The sequence below is a fragment of the Schistocerca piceifrons genome, chromosome 10, assembly GCF_021461385.2.
Source record: "Schistocerca piceifrons isolate TAMUIC-IGC-003096 chromosome 10, iqSchPice1.1, whole genome shotgun sequence".
NCBI lineage: Eukaryota > Metazoa > Arthropoda > Insecta > Orthoptera > Acrididae > Schistocerca > Schistocerca piceifrons.
In genome coordinates, this window is record NC_060147.1 from 136,951,946 (window position 1) to 136,969,065 (window position 17,120).

General features: G+C 44.8%; 1 protein-coding gene across 1 annotated transcript in view; it reads left to right on the plus strand.

Moving 5' to 3' along the window:
* The window catches only part of LOC124719055 (synaptic vesicle glycoprotein 2A-like), a 75,135-nt gene that overhangs the window by 13,976 nt on the left and 44,039 nt on the right, over window positions 1-17,120 (plus strand). Inside the window, exons 4-5 of the mRNA XM_047244725.1 lie at window positions 7,151-7,313; window positions 14,155-14,276. Coding sequence (XP_047100681.1) covers window positions 7,151-7,313; window positions 14,155-14,276 — 285 coding nt within the window. The remainder of the gene's footprint in view (window positions 1-7,150; window positions 7,314-14,154; window positions 14,277-17,120) is intronic.

Here is a 17,120-nt window from a genome sequence, read left to right on the forward strand (position 1 = left end):
GTTTCTTGGGCAATGGCAGCCTATTCTCCACGGAGTGTTGCACTGAGGAGAGGTATCGCTGTCGGTCGGTGAGGCATGGCACGAAGTCTGCGTTCCAAAACAAATGGTTCAAATGGCTCTGAGCACTATGGGGCTTAACATCTATGCTCATCAGTCCCCTAGAACTTAGAACTACTTAAACCTAGCTAACCTAAGGACATCACACAACACCCGTTCCAAAACATCCCAAAGGTGTTCTATAGGATTCAGGTCAGGACTCTGTGCAGGCCAGTCCACTACAGGGGTGTCATTGTCGTGTAACCACTCCACCACAGGCCGTGCATTATGAACAGGTGCTCGATTGTGTTGAAAAATGCAATCGCCATCCCCGAATTGCTGTCCAACAGTGGGAAGCAAGAAGGTGCTTTAAACATCAATTTAGGCCCGTGCTGTGATACTGCCACACAAACCAACAAGGCGTGCAAGCACCCTCCTTGAAAAACACGACCACACTATAACACCACCGCCTCCGAATTTTACTGTTGGCACTACACAAGCTGGCAGATGACGTTCACCTGCCATTCGCCATACCCACACCATACCATCGGATCGCCACATTGTGTACCGTGATTCGTCAGTCCACACAACGTTTTTCCCACTGTTCAGTCGTCCAGTGTTTACGCTCCTTACACCAATTGAGGCGTCGTTTGGCCTTTACTGGCTTGATGTGCGACTTATGAGCAGCCGCTCGGCCATGAAATCCAAGATTTCTCACCTCCCGCCTAACTGTCATAGTATTTGCAGTGTATCCTGATGCAGTTTGGAATTTCTGTGTGATGGTCTAGGTAGATGTCTGCCTATTACACATTACCACCCATACAGACGTATGACACAAGTGACACCCAATCACCTGACCACGTTCGAAGTCCGTGGGTTCCGCGGGGAGCCCCATTCTGCTCTCTCACGATGTCTAATGACTACTGAGGTCGCTGATATGGAGTACCTGGCAGAAGGTGGCAGCACAATGCACCTAATATGAAAATCGTATGTTTTTGGGGGTGTCCGGATACTTTTGATCACATAGTGTACAATTTCTAGATTGTATATTTGTTTTGCTTTTTCGTTTACAATCCTTAACATCACGAAGTTAGGTAGGTTTACCCTATATGCAAGTTCAAAAAATGGTTCAAATGGCTCTGAGCACTATGGGACTTAACATCTGAGCTCATCAATCCCCTAGAACTTAGAACTACTTAAACCTAACTAACCTAAGGACATCACACACGTCCATGCCCGAGGCGGGATTCGAACCTGCGACCGTAGCAGACGCGCGGTTCCAAACTGAAACGCCTAGAATCGCGGTCGGCTTATGTGCAAGTAAATTGTTTATTATTTGAAACGTAATCACCATAACTGAAACACATTTATAGGGCCTCCAGACCATGTGGTGCTGTTACCAAAGGCACTCGCCTCGGACGTCCGCTTCCACAGCCCAGTAACGCCACCTTTCGCTGCGCTGTCCTAATGGATACGTTCGGCGTACGTCCAACATCGGTTTGTACGTTGTTTCACACAGTGCTGCTTCTCTGTTAGCACTGACAACTCTACGCAGATGCCGCTGCTCTAGGTCTTAGTGACGGCTGTCGGCCACTGCGTTGTCCGTGGTGAGAGGTAATGCCTGGAATTTGGAATTCTCGGCACACTCTTGAAACTGTGGACTTCGGAATATTGAATTCCCTAATGAATTCCGAAATGCAGAGTCCCATGGTCTAGCTCCAAATATCATTCCGTGTTCAAAGTCTGTTAATTCCCGTCTTGCGGCCACAGTCACGTCAGAGGCTTTTTCACATGATTCACCTATGACAGCTCCGCCAATGCACTACCATTTTACATTTTGTTCAAAAATCAAATGTGTGTGAAATCTTATGGGACTTAACGGCTAAGGTCATCAGTCCCTAAGCTACACACTACTTAACCTAAATTATCCTAAGGACAAACACACACACCCATGCCTGAGGGAGGACTCGAACCTTCGCCGGGACCAGCCGCACAGTCCATGACTGCAGTGCGCAAGACCGCTCGGCTAATCCCGCGCAGCTTTTTACATTTTGTGTACGCAATACTACTGCCATCTGTATCTGTGCATATCGCTAACCCGTGACTCTTGTCACGTCAGTATACATGAGTGACGCTAATATAACAAGTCGTTAAATAAATAAAATCAGTGCTTCATTTCAGCTATAAATAAGAAAAACTGTAACGGCCGGCTCCGCTTGGCACAGCGTGTAGTGACAGAAACTCGGCCTTGTCCCCAACGTCAGGTGAATCAGATGTTAACACGGCAGAAGAAGCGTTGTGTGCGGTATACATGCGTCTGTGGTGTGAGAGAATGTCCAAAGGGCAATTCCACAACAGAGATACACATTACATGACCAAACGAATATTAAGAATGGACGCTTGGTTAATCAGTTTACAAATATAATACAACGGAATGGAGACATATAAGAATCTGAATTTTGTGTGAGACAAGTGGAATTTACCTATTCCATCAAACAACTATTAGTGAGATTCAGACCTGGTTATGGAACAAATTAATGTTTTCAGATCATTCTATTGTTCACAAATGAAAAGATGGTGTAGTCTAGTAGCTATATGGGTATTCTCAAATTGCTCCAACAGTTACGTATATCGCAGACCGGCAAAAAAAGAAGAAAAAGGCTGTGTATTCCTAGAATTCACAAGCCAGGCAACAAAGGCCACAGTTGAACTCTCCTTTTGTCCTCAGTACTCATAAAGGAGTTTATAGTCTTGCTAAGAAACCACTGTGAGAATATCATAAAGCCCCAAATACCAATAAATTATTGATTTTTTCCCACGTGCTAATGTCAGTTTCTTACACCGTCCTCAGTAATCAAAAACGAGATCACCAAACACAAAGCCGGCCGCTGTGGCCGAGCGGTGCTAGGCGCTTCAGTCCGGAACCGCACGACTGCTGCGGTCGCAGGTTCGAGTCCTGCCTCGAGCATGGATGTGTGTGATGTCCTTAGGTTAGTTAGGTTTAAGTAGTTCTAAGCTCTATGAGACTGATGACCTCAGATGTTAAGTCCCATAGTGCTCAGAGCCATTTTGAACCAAAGAAAATGTTTCGCAATGTCCTCAAAACTCATCAACGATTAACTTTGGACATCAACATTGGTTTTCTCATACCGTCTCCAAAATCAATACGTGAAATCATGATCTTGAAATTAGCCGTGGCGGTATGGTGGTAAAGCGCATGCTTGGAAATCGAAGGTCACGGAAGCCTTTAACCTATCGTTCACCTCCCAACGATGTGAGGAATCGTCAGGAACGACATGTGGTTCTGATTCCACGTCAGACTGTAGGCCCGGTTGGATAACTGGGGTAGTTTAGGGACACGCAAGTCGCCAGAGTCGCGTCCAATCGGAAGACTTGCACCAGGACTTTCAGCCACACGGAAATATTAATCTTAGCTGAATGCCGGACCTTAGCTTTATTCCCAATACTTGTAAATTACTTCCAAGTCCTGAAACGCGCGAATCTGGGGTTGTTGCGTCGTCCCCAACCTCGTTAAATGAGGCCATAGCCCTGTGAAGACAATTTTGTGGAATTCTCACATAGCTACCTCCGCTCCTAAAAATGTACCGGACTTCCTCTACCCAAAACCCATAAATTATATTATGGGAACCAAGTAAGAACTGGAGATCCGCGTTAATTCTAACACACATAACGAGGCTGACAGTCCTGAGTAAATCAGCATATGATTTTCAGTAGGCCTCAAGCTCCCTTAAACGAAATCATAATCTTCCTAAAATGAAGAGCTTGGAGTCGACGCCGGGGAAGATCAGTTTGTATTCCAGATACTGACCCTGCGACTACTCTTAGAAGATTGGTTAAGAAAAGACAAAACTACGTTTACAGCATTTGTAAACCTAGAGATGGTTTTTGACAACATTGACTGGAGCATTCTCTTTGAAATTCTGAAAATATCAGGTGTAAAATACACGGAGCGAAAGGCTATTTACACCTTGTACAGAAACCAGACGGCAGTTATAAGAGTCGAGGAACATGAAGGAGAAGTACTGGTTGAGATAGGAGTGAGACAGGGTTATTCAATCTGTACAAGGAGCAAGCAGCACAGGAAACGAAAGAAAAGTTTGGAGTAGGAATTGAAGTCCAGGGCTAAGAAATATAAACTTTGAAGTTTGTGCATGGCACTGTAATTCTGTCAGAGACAGAAAACGACTTGGAAGAGCGGCTAAACGGAAAGGACAGTGTGCTGAAAGGTTGATATAAGATGAACATCAACAAAAGCAAAACGATGGTAATGGAATGCAGCCGAATTAAATTATGCGATGCAAAGGGAATTAGATTACGAAAAGACACACCCATAGTAGTAGATGAGGTTTCCCATTTGGGCAGCAAAATAACTGATGACTGTCAAAGTAGAGAGGATATAAAAAGTAGACTAGCAATGTCAGTAAAAGCATTTCTGAAGAAGAGAGATTTGTTAACATCGAATATAGATTTAAGAATCAGGAAATGATTTCTGAAAGTATTTGTATGTACTGTAGCCATGTATGGAAATGTAGCACGGAAGGTAAACAGTTTAGACAAGAAGAGAATAGAAGCTTCTGAAATGTAGGGATAGAGAAGAAAGTTGAAGATACACTAATGTCCATTAAAACTGCTACATCACGAAGATGACGTGCTACAGACGCGAAATTTAACCGACAGGAAGAAGATGCTATGATATGCAAATGATTAGCTTTTCAGAGCATTCACACAAGGTTGGCGCCGGTGGCGACACCTACAACGTGCTGACATGAGGAAAGTTTCCAACCGATTACTCATACACAAACAGCAGTTGACTGGCTTTTCCTGGTGAAACGTTGTTGTGATGCCTCGTGTAAGGAGGAGAAATGCGTACCATCACGTTTCCGACGTTGATAAAGGTTGGATTGTAGCCTATCGCGATTGCGGTTTATCGTATCGCGACATTGCTGCTCGCATTGGTCGAGATCCAATGACTGTTAGCAGCATATGGAATTGGTGGGTTCAGGAGTGTAATACGGAACACCATGCTGGATCCCAACGGCCTCGTATCACTAGCAGTCGAGATGACAGGCATCTTATCCGCATGGCTGTAAGAGATCGTGCAGCCACGTCTCGATGCCTGAGTCAACAGATGGGGACGTTTGCAAGACAACAACCACCTGCACGAACAGTTCGACGACGTTTGCAGCAGCATGGACTATCAGCTCGGAGACCATGGCTGCGGTTACCCTTGACGCTGCATCACAGACAGAAGCGCCTGCGATGGTGTACTCAACGACGAACCTGGGTGCACGAATGGCAAAACGTCATTTTTTCGGATGAATCTAGGTTCTGTTTACAGCATCATGACGGTCGCATCCGTGTTTGGCGACGTCGCGGTGAACGCACATTGGAAGCGTGTATTCGTCATCGCCATACTGCCTCATCACTCGGCGTGATGGTATGGGGTGCCACTGGTTACACGTCTCGGCCTCCTCTTGTTCGTATTGACGGCACTTTGAACAGTGGACGTTACATTTCAGATGTGTTGCGATCCCTGCGAAACCCTATATTTCAGGAGGATAATGCAAGACCGCATGTTGTAGGTCCTGTACGGGCCGTTCTGGATACAGAAAATGTTCGACTGCTGCTCTGGCCAGCACATTCTCCAGATCTCTCACCCACTGAAAATGTCTGGTCAATGGTGGCCGAGCAACTGGCTCGTCACAATACGCCAGTCACTACTCTTTATGAACTGTGGTATCGTGTTGAATCTCCGTGGGCAGCTGTACCTGTACACGCCATCCAAGCTCTGTTTGACTCAATTCCCAGGCGTATCAAGGCCGTTATTACGGCCAGAGGTGGTTGTTGTGGGTACTGATTTCTCAGGATCTATGCACCCAAATTGTGTGAAAATGTAATCACATGTCAGTTCTAGTATAATATATTTGTCCAATGAATACCCGTTTATCATCTGCATTTCTTCTTGGTGTAGCAATTTTAATGGCCAGCAGTGTAGATGGGTAGATCACGTAATTAATGAGGAATTAATGAACAGAACTGAAGAGAAAAGAATTGTCCGGCTAAACCTGTTTCAAAGAAGAGGTTCAATTGATAGGACGTATTCTGAGATATCAAGGAAGTCTCCAATTTAGTAGTGGTGGGAAGTGTGTGTGTTTGGGGAGGGGGGGGAGGGGTAAAAATCGTTGAGGGAGACGAAGAGGTGAATACAGTGAGCGTGAACGGATGTACGTTTCAAAGTTATTCAGAGATGAAAAGAGTTGCACAGAATAGAGTAGCACGGAAAGCTGCATCACATCATTCTTCCGAGTGAAGCCCACAACAACAACAACAATCTTAGTAAATATGTATGAAGTTCCTACATAAAAATGAAGAAATAATGCTGGTAGGAATTGTCCTATTGCAGAAATAGTCATAAAACACGGTCATCGAAGAGGAAGTTCCACGGTATCTCCAATACACTCATAAATAAAATCAGGAAATGAACGAGAGCAATGTGTGGTTCTCGAGTCGCGACCAAAATTCATAAATGGGGAGAGGGTAGGCCACCAGCCTCCTGAGTGCTCTGAGAGGACCAACCACGACTTCCTCTGCTGTGCTGATCCCTCCATCTCTGGGTTTTATTCACACACGACGTCCTCAGTTATTTACTGTCTGAGTCTAGTCTTTGTTTTCCTCTACAATGTTTGGCCTTTATACCTCCCTCTAGCACGACTGAATGTATTCCCCGATGTCTAAAGACAACCTGTCAACGTGTCCATTCTTTCTCTCAGCGTTTTCCACACAATCCTTTTATACGTGATTCTGTCGAATTAGTTTCCAGTATCGACCTATATCGCCGATCCTATAACTCTTACATTACTTTCTATTGCGATTTCGTTTTTCTTATCAATCACAATTTTGGAACTCTGACCTTCTTCTCAGTGCTCAGAAATTACTTTCAACAATTGCCCAGCTCTACTGCGTGGCTACCACGTAATCCTGATTGCTTATGCGTGAGAATTTTAACACAGATCTAAACTCTTCTAAGTGAATAGATCCAGGTATCGAAGTTCCAGAGCGAGGTGTTGGCTGACGGCGCCCGCCGTGTTGGCAGGCATGATCGTGAGCTCGCATCTGTGGGGCTACGCGGCCGACACGTGGGGGCGCCACGTGGTGCTGTCGCTCACGCTGGGGCTCAACTTCGTCTGCTCCGTGCTGTCCGGCCTGATGCCCAGCCTCGCGCTGCTCATCGTCTTCAGGCTCCTCAGCGGCATCTGGTGAGTCTCCGCGTCCACACGTGTCCCTCTCTGGGAATACACACGGATCCTGCAAAAAGGAATACACACGTCTCAAAAATGAGATCGACAGGAAGCGCAAAATGGCTAAGCAGGGATGGCTAGAAGACAAATGTAAGGATGCAGATGCTTCTCTCACTAGGGGTAAGATAGATACTGCCTACAGGAAAATTAGAGAGACCTTTGGAGATAAGAGAACCACTTGTATGAATATCAAGAGCTCAGATGGAAACCCAGTTCTAAGCAAAGAAGGGAAAGCAGAAAGGTGGAAGGAGTATATAGAGGGTCTATACAAGGGCGATGTACTTGAGGACAATATTATTGAAATGGAAGAGGATGTAGATGAAGATGAAATGGGAGATACGATACTGCGTGAAGAGTTTGACAGAGCACTGAAAGACCTGAGTCGAAACAAGGCCCCAGGAGTACACAACATTCCATTAGAACTACTGACGGCCTTGGGAGAGCCAGTCCTGACAAAACTCTACCATCTGGTGAGCAAGATGTATGAAACAGGCGAAATACCCTCAGACTTCAAGAAGAATATAATAATTCCAATTCCAAAGAAAGCAGGTGTTGACAGATGTGAAAATTACCGAACTATCAGTTTAATAAGTCACAGCTGCAAAATACTAACACGCATTCTTTACAGACGAATGAAAAAAGTGGTAGAAGCCGACCTCGGAGATGATCAGGTTAGATTCCGTAGAAATATTGGAACACATGAGGCAATACTGATCTTACGACTTATCTTAGAAGAAAGATTAAGGAAAGGCAAACCTATGTTTCTAGCATTTGTAGACTTAGAGAAAGCTTTTGACAACGTTGAGTGGAATACTCTCTTTCAAATTCTAAAGGTGGCACGGGTAAAATAGAGGGAGCGAAAGGCTATTTACAATATGTACAGAAACCAGATGGCGGTTATAGGAGTCGAGGGACATGAAAGGGAATCAGTGGTTGGGAACGGAGTGGGACAGGGTTGTAGCCTCTCCCTGATGTTATTCCACTGTATACTGACCAAGCAGGGAAAAAAAATTCGGAGTTGGTATTAAAATCCATGGAGAAGAAATAAAAACTTTGAGGTTCGCCGATGACATTGTAATTCTATCAGAGACAGCAAAGGACTTGGAAGAGCAGTTGAACGGAATGGACAGTGTCATGAAAGGAGGATATAAGATGAACATCAACAAAAGCAAAACGAGGATAATGGAATGTAGTCGAATTAAGTCGGATGATGCTGAGGGAATTAGATTAGGAAATGAGACGCTTAAAGTAGTAAAGGAGTTTTGCTATTTGTGGAGCATAATAACTGATGATGGTCGAAGTAGAGAAGATATAAAATGTAGACTGCCAATGGCAAGGAAAGCGTTTCTGAAGAAGAGAAATTTGTTAATATCGAGTACAGATGTGTCAGGAAGTCGTTTCTGAAAGTGTTTGTATGGAGTGTAGCCATGTATGGAGGTGAAACATGGACGATAAATAGTTTGGACAAGAAGAGAATAGAAGCTTTCGAAATGTGGTGCTACAGAATAATGCTGAAGATTAGATTGGTAGATCACATAACTAATGATGAAGTATTGAATAGAATTGGGGAGAAGAGGAATTTGTGGCACAACTTGACAAAAAGAAGGGACCGGTTGGTAGGACATGTTCTGAGGCATCAAGGGATTACAAATTTGGCATTGGAGGGCAGCGTGGAGGGTAAAAATCGTAGAGGGAGACCAGGAGATGGATACACTAAGCAGATTCATAAGGATGTAGTTTGCAGTAGGAACTGGGAGATGAAGAAGCTTGCTCAGGATAGGGTAGCATGGAGAGCTGCATCAAACCAGTCTCAGGACTGAAGACCACAACAACTTCAAACTCATGGAACCCAGTTCGCTTTATAAATGGGTGGTCTCCGGCCTTCACGGTCTCGTAGCCCCGACAAGTGCCCACACATCCAAGAGCTTCCTGCCCAGTGCTCCTTGACCGCTATCAGACGTTACGTTACTACCGTGTGATTGCTGCCCTCTGTCATTTACACTCTAGTGGGTATTACAGTTTCCTCGGCTGGTCATGACACTAGAATGGCTTGGAGCAACCTGGATCATTTTGACTGGTCTTGAACCCTGATGATCTCACACGTCAAATGGTTCAATGGCTCTGAGCACTACGGGACTTAACATCGGAGGTCATCAGTCCCCTAGAACTTAGAACTACTTAAACCTAACTAACCTAAGGACATCACACACATCCATACCCGAAGCAGGATGCTAACCAGCGACCGTAGCGATCGCGCGGTTCCAGACTGAAGCGCCTAGAACCGCTCGGTCACGTCGACCGGCTCACACCAGTCACTGACCCTGAACTCATGACGTCAGATACGACGTTGCAAGCCACGTCCCTGTCTATGACCTCATCGTCACGCCGCCACAAGAAACGCCGTTCTTGCCATGACGCAATTCAGGTGAAGCTTTCACAAATTAAAGCTCAGACGTCGACATACTGCGGTATCACCGAGATCTTTACATATTTTTGATAAATAATCGAGTTCGTACGGATACTACATTTACATCTACATTTAAACTCCGCAAGCCACCCAACGGTGTGTGACGGAGGGCACTTCACGTGCCAGTGTCATTACCTCCGTTTCCTGTTCCAGTAGCGTATGGTTCGCGGGAAGAACGACTGCCGGAAAGCCTCCGTGCGCGCTCGAATCTCTCAAATTTTAGATTCGTGATCTCCTCGGGAGGTATAAGTAGGGGGAAGCAATATATTCGATACCTCATCCAGAAACGCACCCTCTCGAAACCTGGACAGCAAGCTAAACCGCGATGCAGAGCGCCTCTCTTGAAGAGTCTGCCACTTGGGTTTGTTAAACATCTCCGTAACGCTATCACGCTTACCAAATAACCCTGTGACGAAACGTGCCGCTCTTCTTTGGATCTTCTCTATCTCCTTTGTCAACCCGACCTCGTACGGATCCCACACTGATGAACAATACTCAATTATAGGCCGAACGAGTGTTTTGTAAGCCACCTCCTTTGTTGATGGACTACATTTTCTCCCAATGAATCTCAACCTGGCACCCGCCTTATCAACAATTAATTTTATATGATCATTCCACTGCAAATCGTTCCGTACGCATACTCCCAGATATTTTACAGAAGCAACTGCTACCAGTGTTTGTTCCGCTATCATATAATCATACAATAAAGGATCCTTCTTTCTACGTATTCGCAATTCACTACATTTGTTTATGTTAAGGGTCAATTGCCACTCCCTGCACCAAGTGCCTATCCACTCCAGATCTTCCTGCATTTTGTTGCAATTTTCTAATGCTGCAACTTCTCTGTATACTATAGCATCATCCGCGAAAAGCCGCATGGAACTTCCGACGCTATCTACTAGGTCATTTACACATATTGTGAAAAGCAATGATTCCATAACACTCCCCTGTGGTACGACAGAGGTTACTTTAACGTCTGTCGACGTCTCTCCATTGAGAACAACATGCTGTGTTCTGTTCGGTAAAAACTCTTCAATCCAGCCACACAGCTGGTCTGATATTCCGTAGGCTCTTACTTTGTTTATCAGGCGACAGTGCGGAACTGTATCGAATGCCTTCCTGAAGTCAAGGAAAATGGCATTTACCTGGGAGCCTGTCTCTAATATTTCCTGGGTCTCATGAACAAATAAAGCGAGTTGGGTTTCACACGATCGCTGTTTCCGGAATCCATGTTGATTCCTACAGAGTAGATTCTGGGTTTCCAGAAATGACATGATACGCGAGCAAAAAACATGTTCTAAAATTCTACAACAGATCGACGTCAGAGATATAGGCCTATAGTTTTGCGCATCTGCTCGACGACCCTTCTTGAAAACTGGGACTACCTGTGCTCTTTTCGAATCATTTGGAACCTTCCGTTCCTCTAAAGACTTGCGGTACACGGCTGTTAGAAGGGGGGCAAGTTCTTTCGCGTACTCTGTGAAGAATCGAATTGGTATCCCGTCAGGTCCAGTGGACTTTCCTCTGTTGAGTGATTTCAGTTGCTCTTCTATTCCTTGGACACTTATTTCGACGTCAGCCATTTTTTCGTTTGTGCGAGGATTTAGAGAAGGAACTGCAGTTCAGTCTTCCTCTGTGAAACAGCTTTGGAAAAAGGTGTTTATTATTTCAGCTTTACGCGTGTCATCCTCTGTTTCAGTGCCATCATCATCCCGGAGTGTCTGGATATGTTGTTTCGATCCACTTACTGATTTAACGAAAGTCCAGAACTTCCTAGGATTTTCTCTCAAGTCGGTACATAGAATTTTACTTTCAAATTCACTGAACGCTTCACGCATAGCCCTCCTTACGCTAACTTTGATATCGTTTAGCTTCTGTTTGTCTGAGAGGTTTTGGCTGCGTTTAAACATGCAGTGAAGCTCTCTCTGCTTTCGCAGTAATTTCCTAGCTTTGTTGTTGAACCACGGTGGGTTTTTCCCGTCCTTCACAGTTTTACTCGGCACGTACCTGTCTAAAACGCATTTTACGATTGCCTTGAACTTTTCCTATAAACACTCAACATTGTCAGTGTCGGAACAGAAATTTTCGTTTCGATCTGTTAAGTAGTCTGAAATCTGCCTCCTATTACTCTTGCTAAACAGATAAACCTTCCTCCCTTTTTTTACATTCCTATTTACTTCCATATTCAGGGATGCTACAACGGCCTTATGATCACTGATTCCCTGTTCTGCGCTTACAGAGTCGAAAAGTTCGGGTCTGTTTGTTATCAGTGGGTCCAAGATGTTATCTCCACGAGTCGATTCTTTGTTTAATTGCTCGAGGTAATTTTCGGATAGTGCACTCAGTATACTTTTGAACATAGCACCAGTTTACAATACCACGAATTCATTTTAAATTTCCGCTACCGTAGCCTCATCGAAAGCAGCTCATGTCTTGACTCATGATGATGCCATCCTAGACAGGAAGCGTGGCTTATGCCGACTCCTCTGACATATGTTCAGTGTTAATGACCGCATATGATGGTGACAAGGTTCGTGGCCGGTGGAAGTGTCCCAACTTGTCCACAGCCATTCTACTCACAACACTCTCTGTATCGGTGCTGGTCAAGAAACTGCGTGTAAAACAGGATGGTGGAGTCTCTTGTTGGAAAACAACGCCCTCGAAGTCCTTGAAGATTGGACACAGCCTTAAATCTAACGGCTGCTCCCCGAACTACCAGCCATGCGAACCCGACGCGATCGTGTTCGGTACTCAAAGTCACACCATACAACGACAGAACTGTACGAAAATGACAAAGCAACTATTCTCTTCTGAACCTCCACGCACTGATACCACCAACGAGACGCACAGCTGGGACTTGTCTGGGAAGATGAAAAGAATTACTTCTGGGTCGTTTTGGAAATCAGCCTTATGCAAGCACAATTAGTTTATTTTTTATATTTACCCAGACATGTTTCGACACGAATGTGTCATCTTATGTGGGTCAGATTTTTTGTTACTGTATAGCACAATATCACATTTGTAATAATTTAGCTGCTGTAGGCCTAAGAAATACAATATTTGTAATTTGGTTCGTTTTGTTTGGACACGCACCTTAAAATTACATCGCTGACTGAACTGTATTATTATACAACGATTTTAGTACTCGCTTTGGTCGATTTTTTGACAGCATGTCATCTGCAAACTAGCCATGAAGAAAATTATTCGTATTTTTTGAGAGCTGTTTCGGGGGTAGAGGTTATGTACGTTTCTGTACTTACATTTTCCGTGCTTTTTCGTGTCCCTGGTTGGTTCTCAATCAGCTGCTGTTTAGTGCATTGCTTTCACCCAGTTTATCACAAATTTCCGCTCACTACTTCACCTCACATGCAATTACACAAAATGTGGCAAAATGTGATCTGCACAGACACTTCTGACAACACACTCAGTGAGAGGTGTCATGTTATTGTCGTTGCTCACTTGTTCATCGTTAGTCTTGTGTTTGTTATGGCGCTGATTTTGAAGGTGTGTGTATGTGTGTGTGTGTGTGTGTGTGTGTGTGTGTGTGAGAGAGAGAGAGAGAGAGAGAGAGAGAGAGAGAGAGAGAGAGAGATGGAAAGAGAGGTGGGTTGAGAACCAAGAAAACAGAAGTATTTTTTATGTTTTTTGTGGGGAGTCATTGTTGTATAGTTTCTTGAGTGTTCCAAACAGTGTTTTGTTGCAAAGTGTTGTATTTTCATTCAGAACTCTCTTTCACTGTATTATTGCTTTTTATATGTGGTAGTTCTCCTCTACTGTGAGTTTTTGATAGAGACTGTTGCTTTCTCTAAGGATCTTCAGGAGCTTGTTTTTGAAGCTGTGAGAAGCTTCTGAAGTGCAGAAACATCTTTTGCAAGCCTTAAATATTATTGGAAAGCATGTCATTCTTGAAAACTACAAATCATCTGTGGATCTTAAAATCTGCCAGGAAGTTAAAAGTCATTCTGTGAACTACAATTCTTCTTCTTTCAAAACTATTTTAACATTTTTAAAGTGTAATCGGCAATCATCGCCTTATTTCGTGTCAAAGTCATATGTAGATATTTTTGGAATTTATTTCTCTACATGTCTAGCCATTTGTCACATCAACAGCAAATGTGCTGCGTAAGAAGGTAATATGCAGTAGAGACCTGTTGTTATGTGACGTAGAAATGAGATAAATCATTACTACTTGGGTGTTACATATAAAACAGAGGAGAAAACTTGTTTTACTTTCACTTTCGTGGCTACACGTTAAGTGCCAGTCCAACAGGCTACTACCTCTCTACCAGCCGTGTGTGTACGCTGGATTCGCACGTTTGCTTTTCCCCCCAGGATCTGCGGGCCGTCGGCGGTGACGTACGCCTACCTGGGGGAGTTCCACTCGGACAAGACGCGAGCCCAGAGCATGGTCTACGTCTGCCTCTTCATCGCCGCCGCACTTCTAGTACAGCCAGGTCAGTACCGACACCGGCTACAACCAGAGCCGATGTACCACTGTTCAGACGAGTGTGAGTTTTCTTCACAAAGAACTGATATCAATCGCGAGTGACGGTAAGCTAAAACTGTAGTTTCTATCTGTCCATCCTTCTTCTGCAGGGCGTTTCCGTAAGAGCGGGCAAAAATGTAACAGGAGTATGCACCACTGAACAATTTGAGACAGGAAACCTGGGTCGGAGAAGCCAGCTTACGGAGATATGGCATTAAACTTGTCTACCGCTCTGTCCAGCATTACTCTTTCCCAGCTTATTTACAACTAAGATGCGCACAATTTTACGCGTACTGTGCTGTTTATTTGCAGACACGTTTTTATTTCCTGAAAGGAAACAAGGAGGACGAGCCTGATTACTAGTAATCCATGATGCACGCTTTGTTTACTTTATTTGTCCATAACGTGCCTTTGTCGTGTCGTATTTACGTCGTGCCATGACAGAAGGTGCTATGAATCAACTACACACCCGTTCATTATTCAGTGCTATTGAGAGATGTACAGTACAGTACGGAGGAGCAGTACCGGTGCACTATTTCACGGTCGCTGGATTGAAAGGGAAGGTTCTACACCATGACCTGCGAGGTCACCTGAGCTAAAAACCCCTTGATTATTTCCTATGGGTCACTTGTGTATGAAACCCAAATGGATAAGGACATGGAATTACTTGCCAGAATTGTAGGTGCCAATGATGTGATTCGAAACACATCAGGGATATGTGTCAGGATGAGTCAGAATCTTGTTGACCGATGTCATGTTTGCGTTGAGGTTGATGGCCGTAAGTTTCAGCACACTTTGTAAGATCAGTACAAATGGTACGTTCATTGTGTCAGTGATGGTGTTTATTGTAAATAAAAAAGTATACAGCAGTGTGATTTTATTCCTATTATCTCCTTAATCTGTCTTCTCCGACGCGAGGTTCAAAAAAATGTTCAAATGTGTGTGAAATCTTATGGGACTTAACTGGTGAGGTCATCAGTCCCTAAGCTGACACACTAGTTAACCTAAATTATCCTAAGGACAAACACACACACCCATGCCCGAGGGAGGACTCGAACCTCCGTCGAGACCAGCCGCACAGTCCATGATTGTAACGCCCTAGAGCGCTCGGCTAATCCGATGCGAGGTTCCCTAGCTTACATTGTTCAGAGGAACATCCTCTACTTCCATCTTAAATTTTTGCACGCTCTTGCGGAAACACCCTGTGCGTTTCTTCTTCTATCTATCTACATCTCCTGTCTCTATGTCCACTCTAATATGCGAAAGTAACTCACTCTGATACGCTTTCAAGACCGAACCACATTTTGCACGTTGAAGAATAAGATAGGCTACTTCAGAATGTGTGCAGTATACCGTACAATGACGAAAAAAACCGCAGCACCAAAACAAAATGCAGAGTAAACTAGGTAACCCGTTTAAGTGATTAACACTGTAAGATGAGAGGTTAATGTAAGCACGAGATAAGCCATTGCACATATTAAACGCTGGTACATTACTAACCGGTTTAACCAGCAGGACGTTGAATGTAAGCATCCAAACGTGAGTGATTGTGTTGCACAGGTTCCAGATGTCAGTTTATGGGACGGAGTAACACGCCCGGTGCACTTGGTCGGTCAGCGCACAGTTTAATGCTGGTTGCGGATGACGCTGAAGCTCTCGTCCGATGGTGTGTGGTGTGTGCTCGATTGGAGGCAGACCTGGTGGTCGAGCAGGCCACCGCAACACGTCGACATCTTGTAAAGCGTGTAGGGTTGCAACAGCGGTATGTGGGCGAGCGTTATCCTCTTGGAAATCATCCCTTGGAATTCTGGTCACGAATGGCAGCACAACAGGTCGAATCACCAGACTGACGTACAAATTTGAGGTGACGGTGCTTGGGGTAACCACGAGAGTGTTCCTCCCCTAATACGAAATCGCATCGCAGACCATAACTCCAGCTGTAGACCCAGTGTGTGAGTGTAGCAGGCAGACAGGTTGGTTGCACACCCTCAAATGGCCTTGTCCTAATCAACACACGGCTAATACGGCCCGCGCCGCTATCCTGTGATCTTGTTTAGAGCGCGCGCTATAATCGATTATGGTTCGCTGTTCTGGTGCGGGTGGCGCTCCGGTGGTGATTTGCTATTGCGTCGCTGGCGTGTTTTTACGGTAGCCGGCGGAAAGCGAAAGGGTAGTCGGTTTTCCGGATATTACACGGAACGTGAAGTTCGCTCTGCCTGACCTGCTGGTGTCTAGCGCTAAGGTGGTTGTGCCTCGCAATATGAGCAGAGTGGTCTGGGGCGGAGGCGACTCGCCGCTGTGCTGGCCGTGCGGTGGTGATTGATTGGAGTCGGCGCACTTGTTCTGCCTGCCTGTCTGATGTGGAGGTCCGGTGGGGTCCTGTGATACTCTGGCGCAGAGACAACTAGTTGCTGTGTTATTGGGGGGGAAATCCTTGGATAGTTGTCCTATAAGAACACACATTCCAATGGTAGCAGAGCGTGGTTCTGATCCACGGACCTCTGGGTTATGGGCTCAGCACGGTTCCACCTCCCTGACATGCCTCCCACAACTGCCCATCACTTACCCACCTTGGTTATGTTCTGTAACATACGACAGATAATATCAACACAAGATAAAATTCAAAAATCAAATAACAATATAATATCCCGACAGCACATGATAACCACGGCGCCATTAACTCGGGCGCTCTTAACAAGTGCCAGAAGCCAACATACACAAATCTTAATAAACAATTCTCGCTTCTTAAAACAAAACAATAAAAGCCAAGCGCACATGAGTAGTCAAACCACAGTCTTAGAAGTGCCTTAAC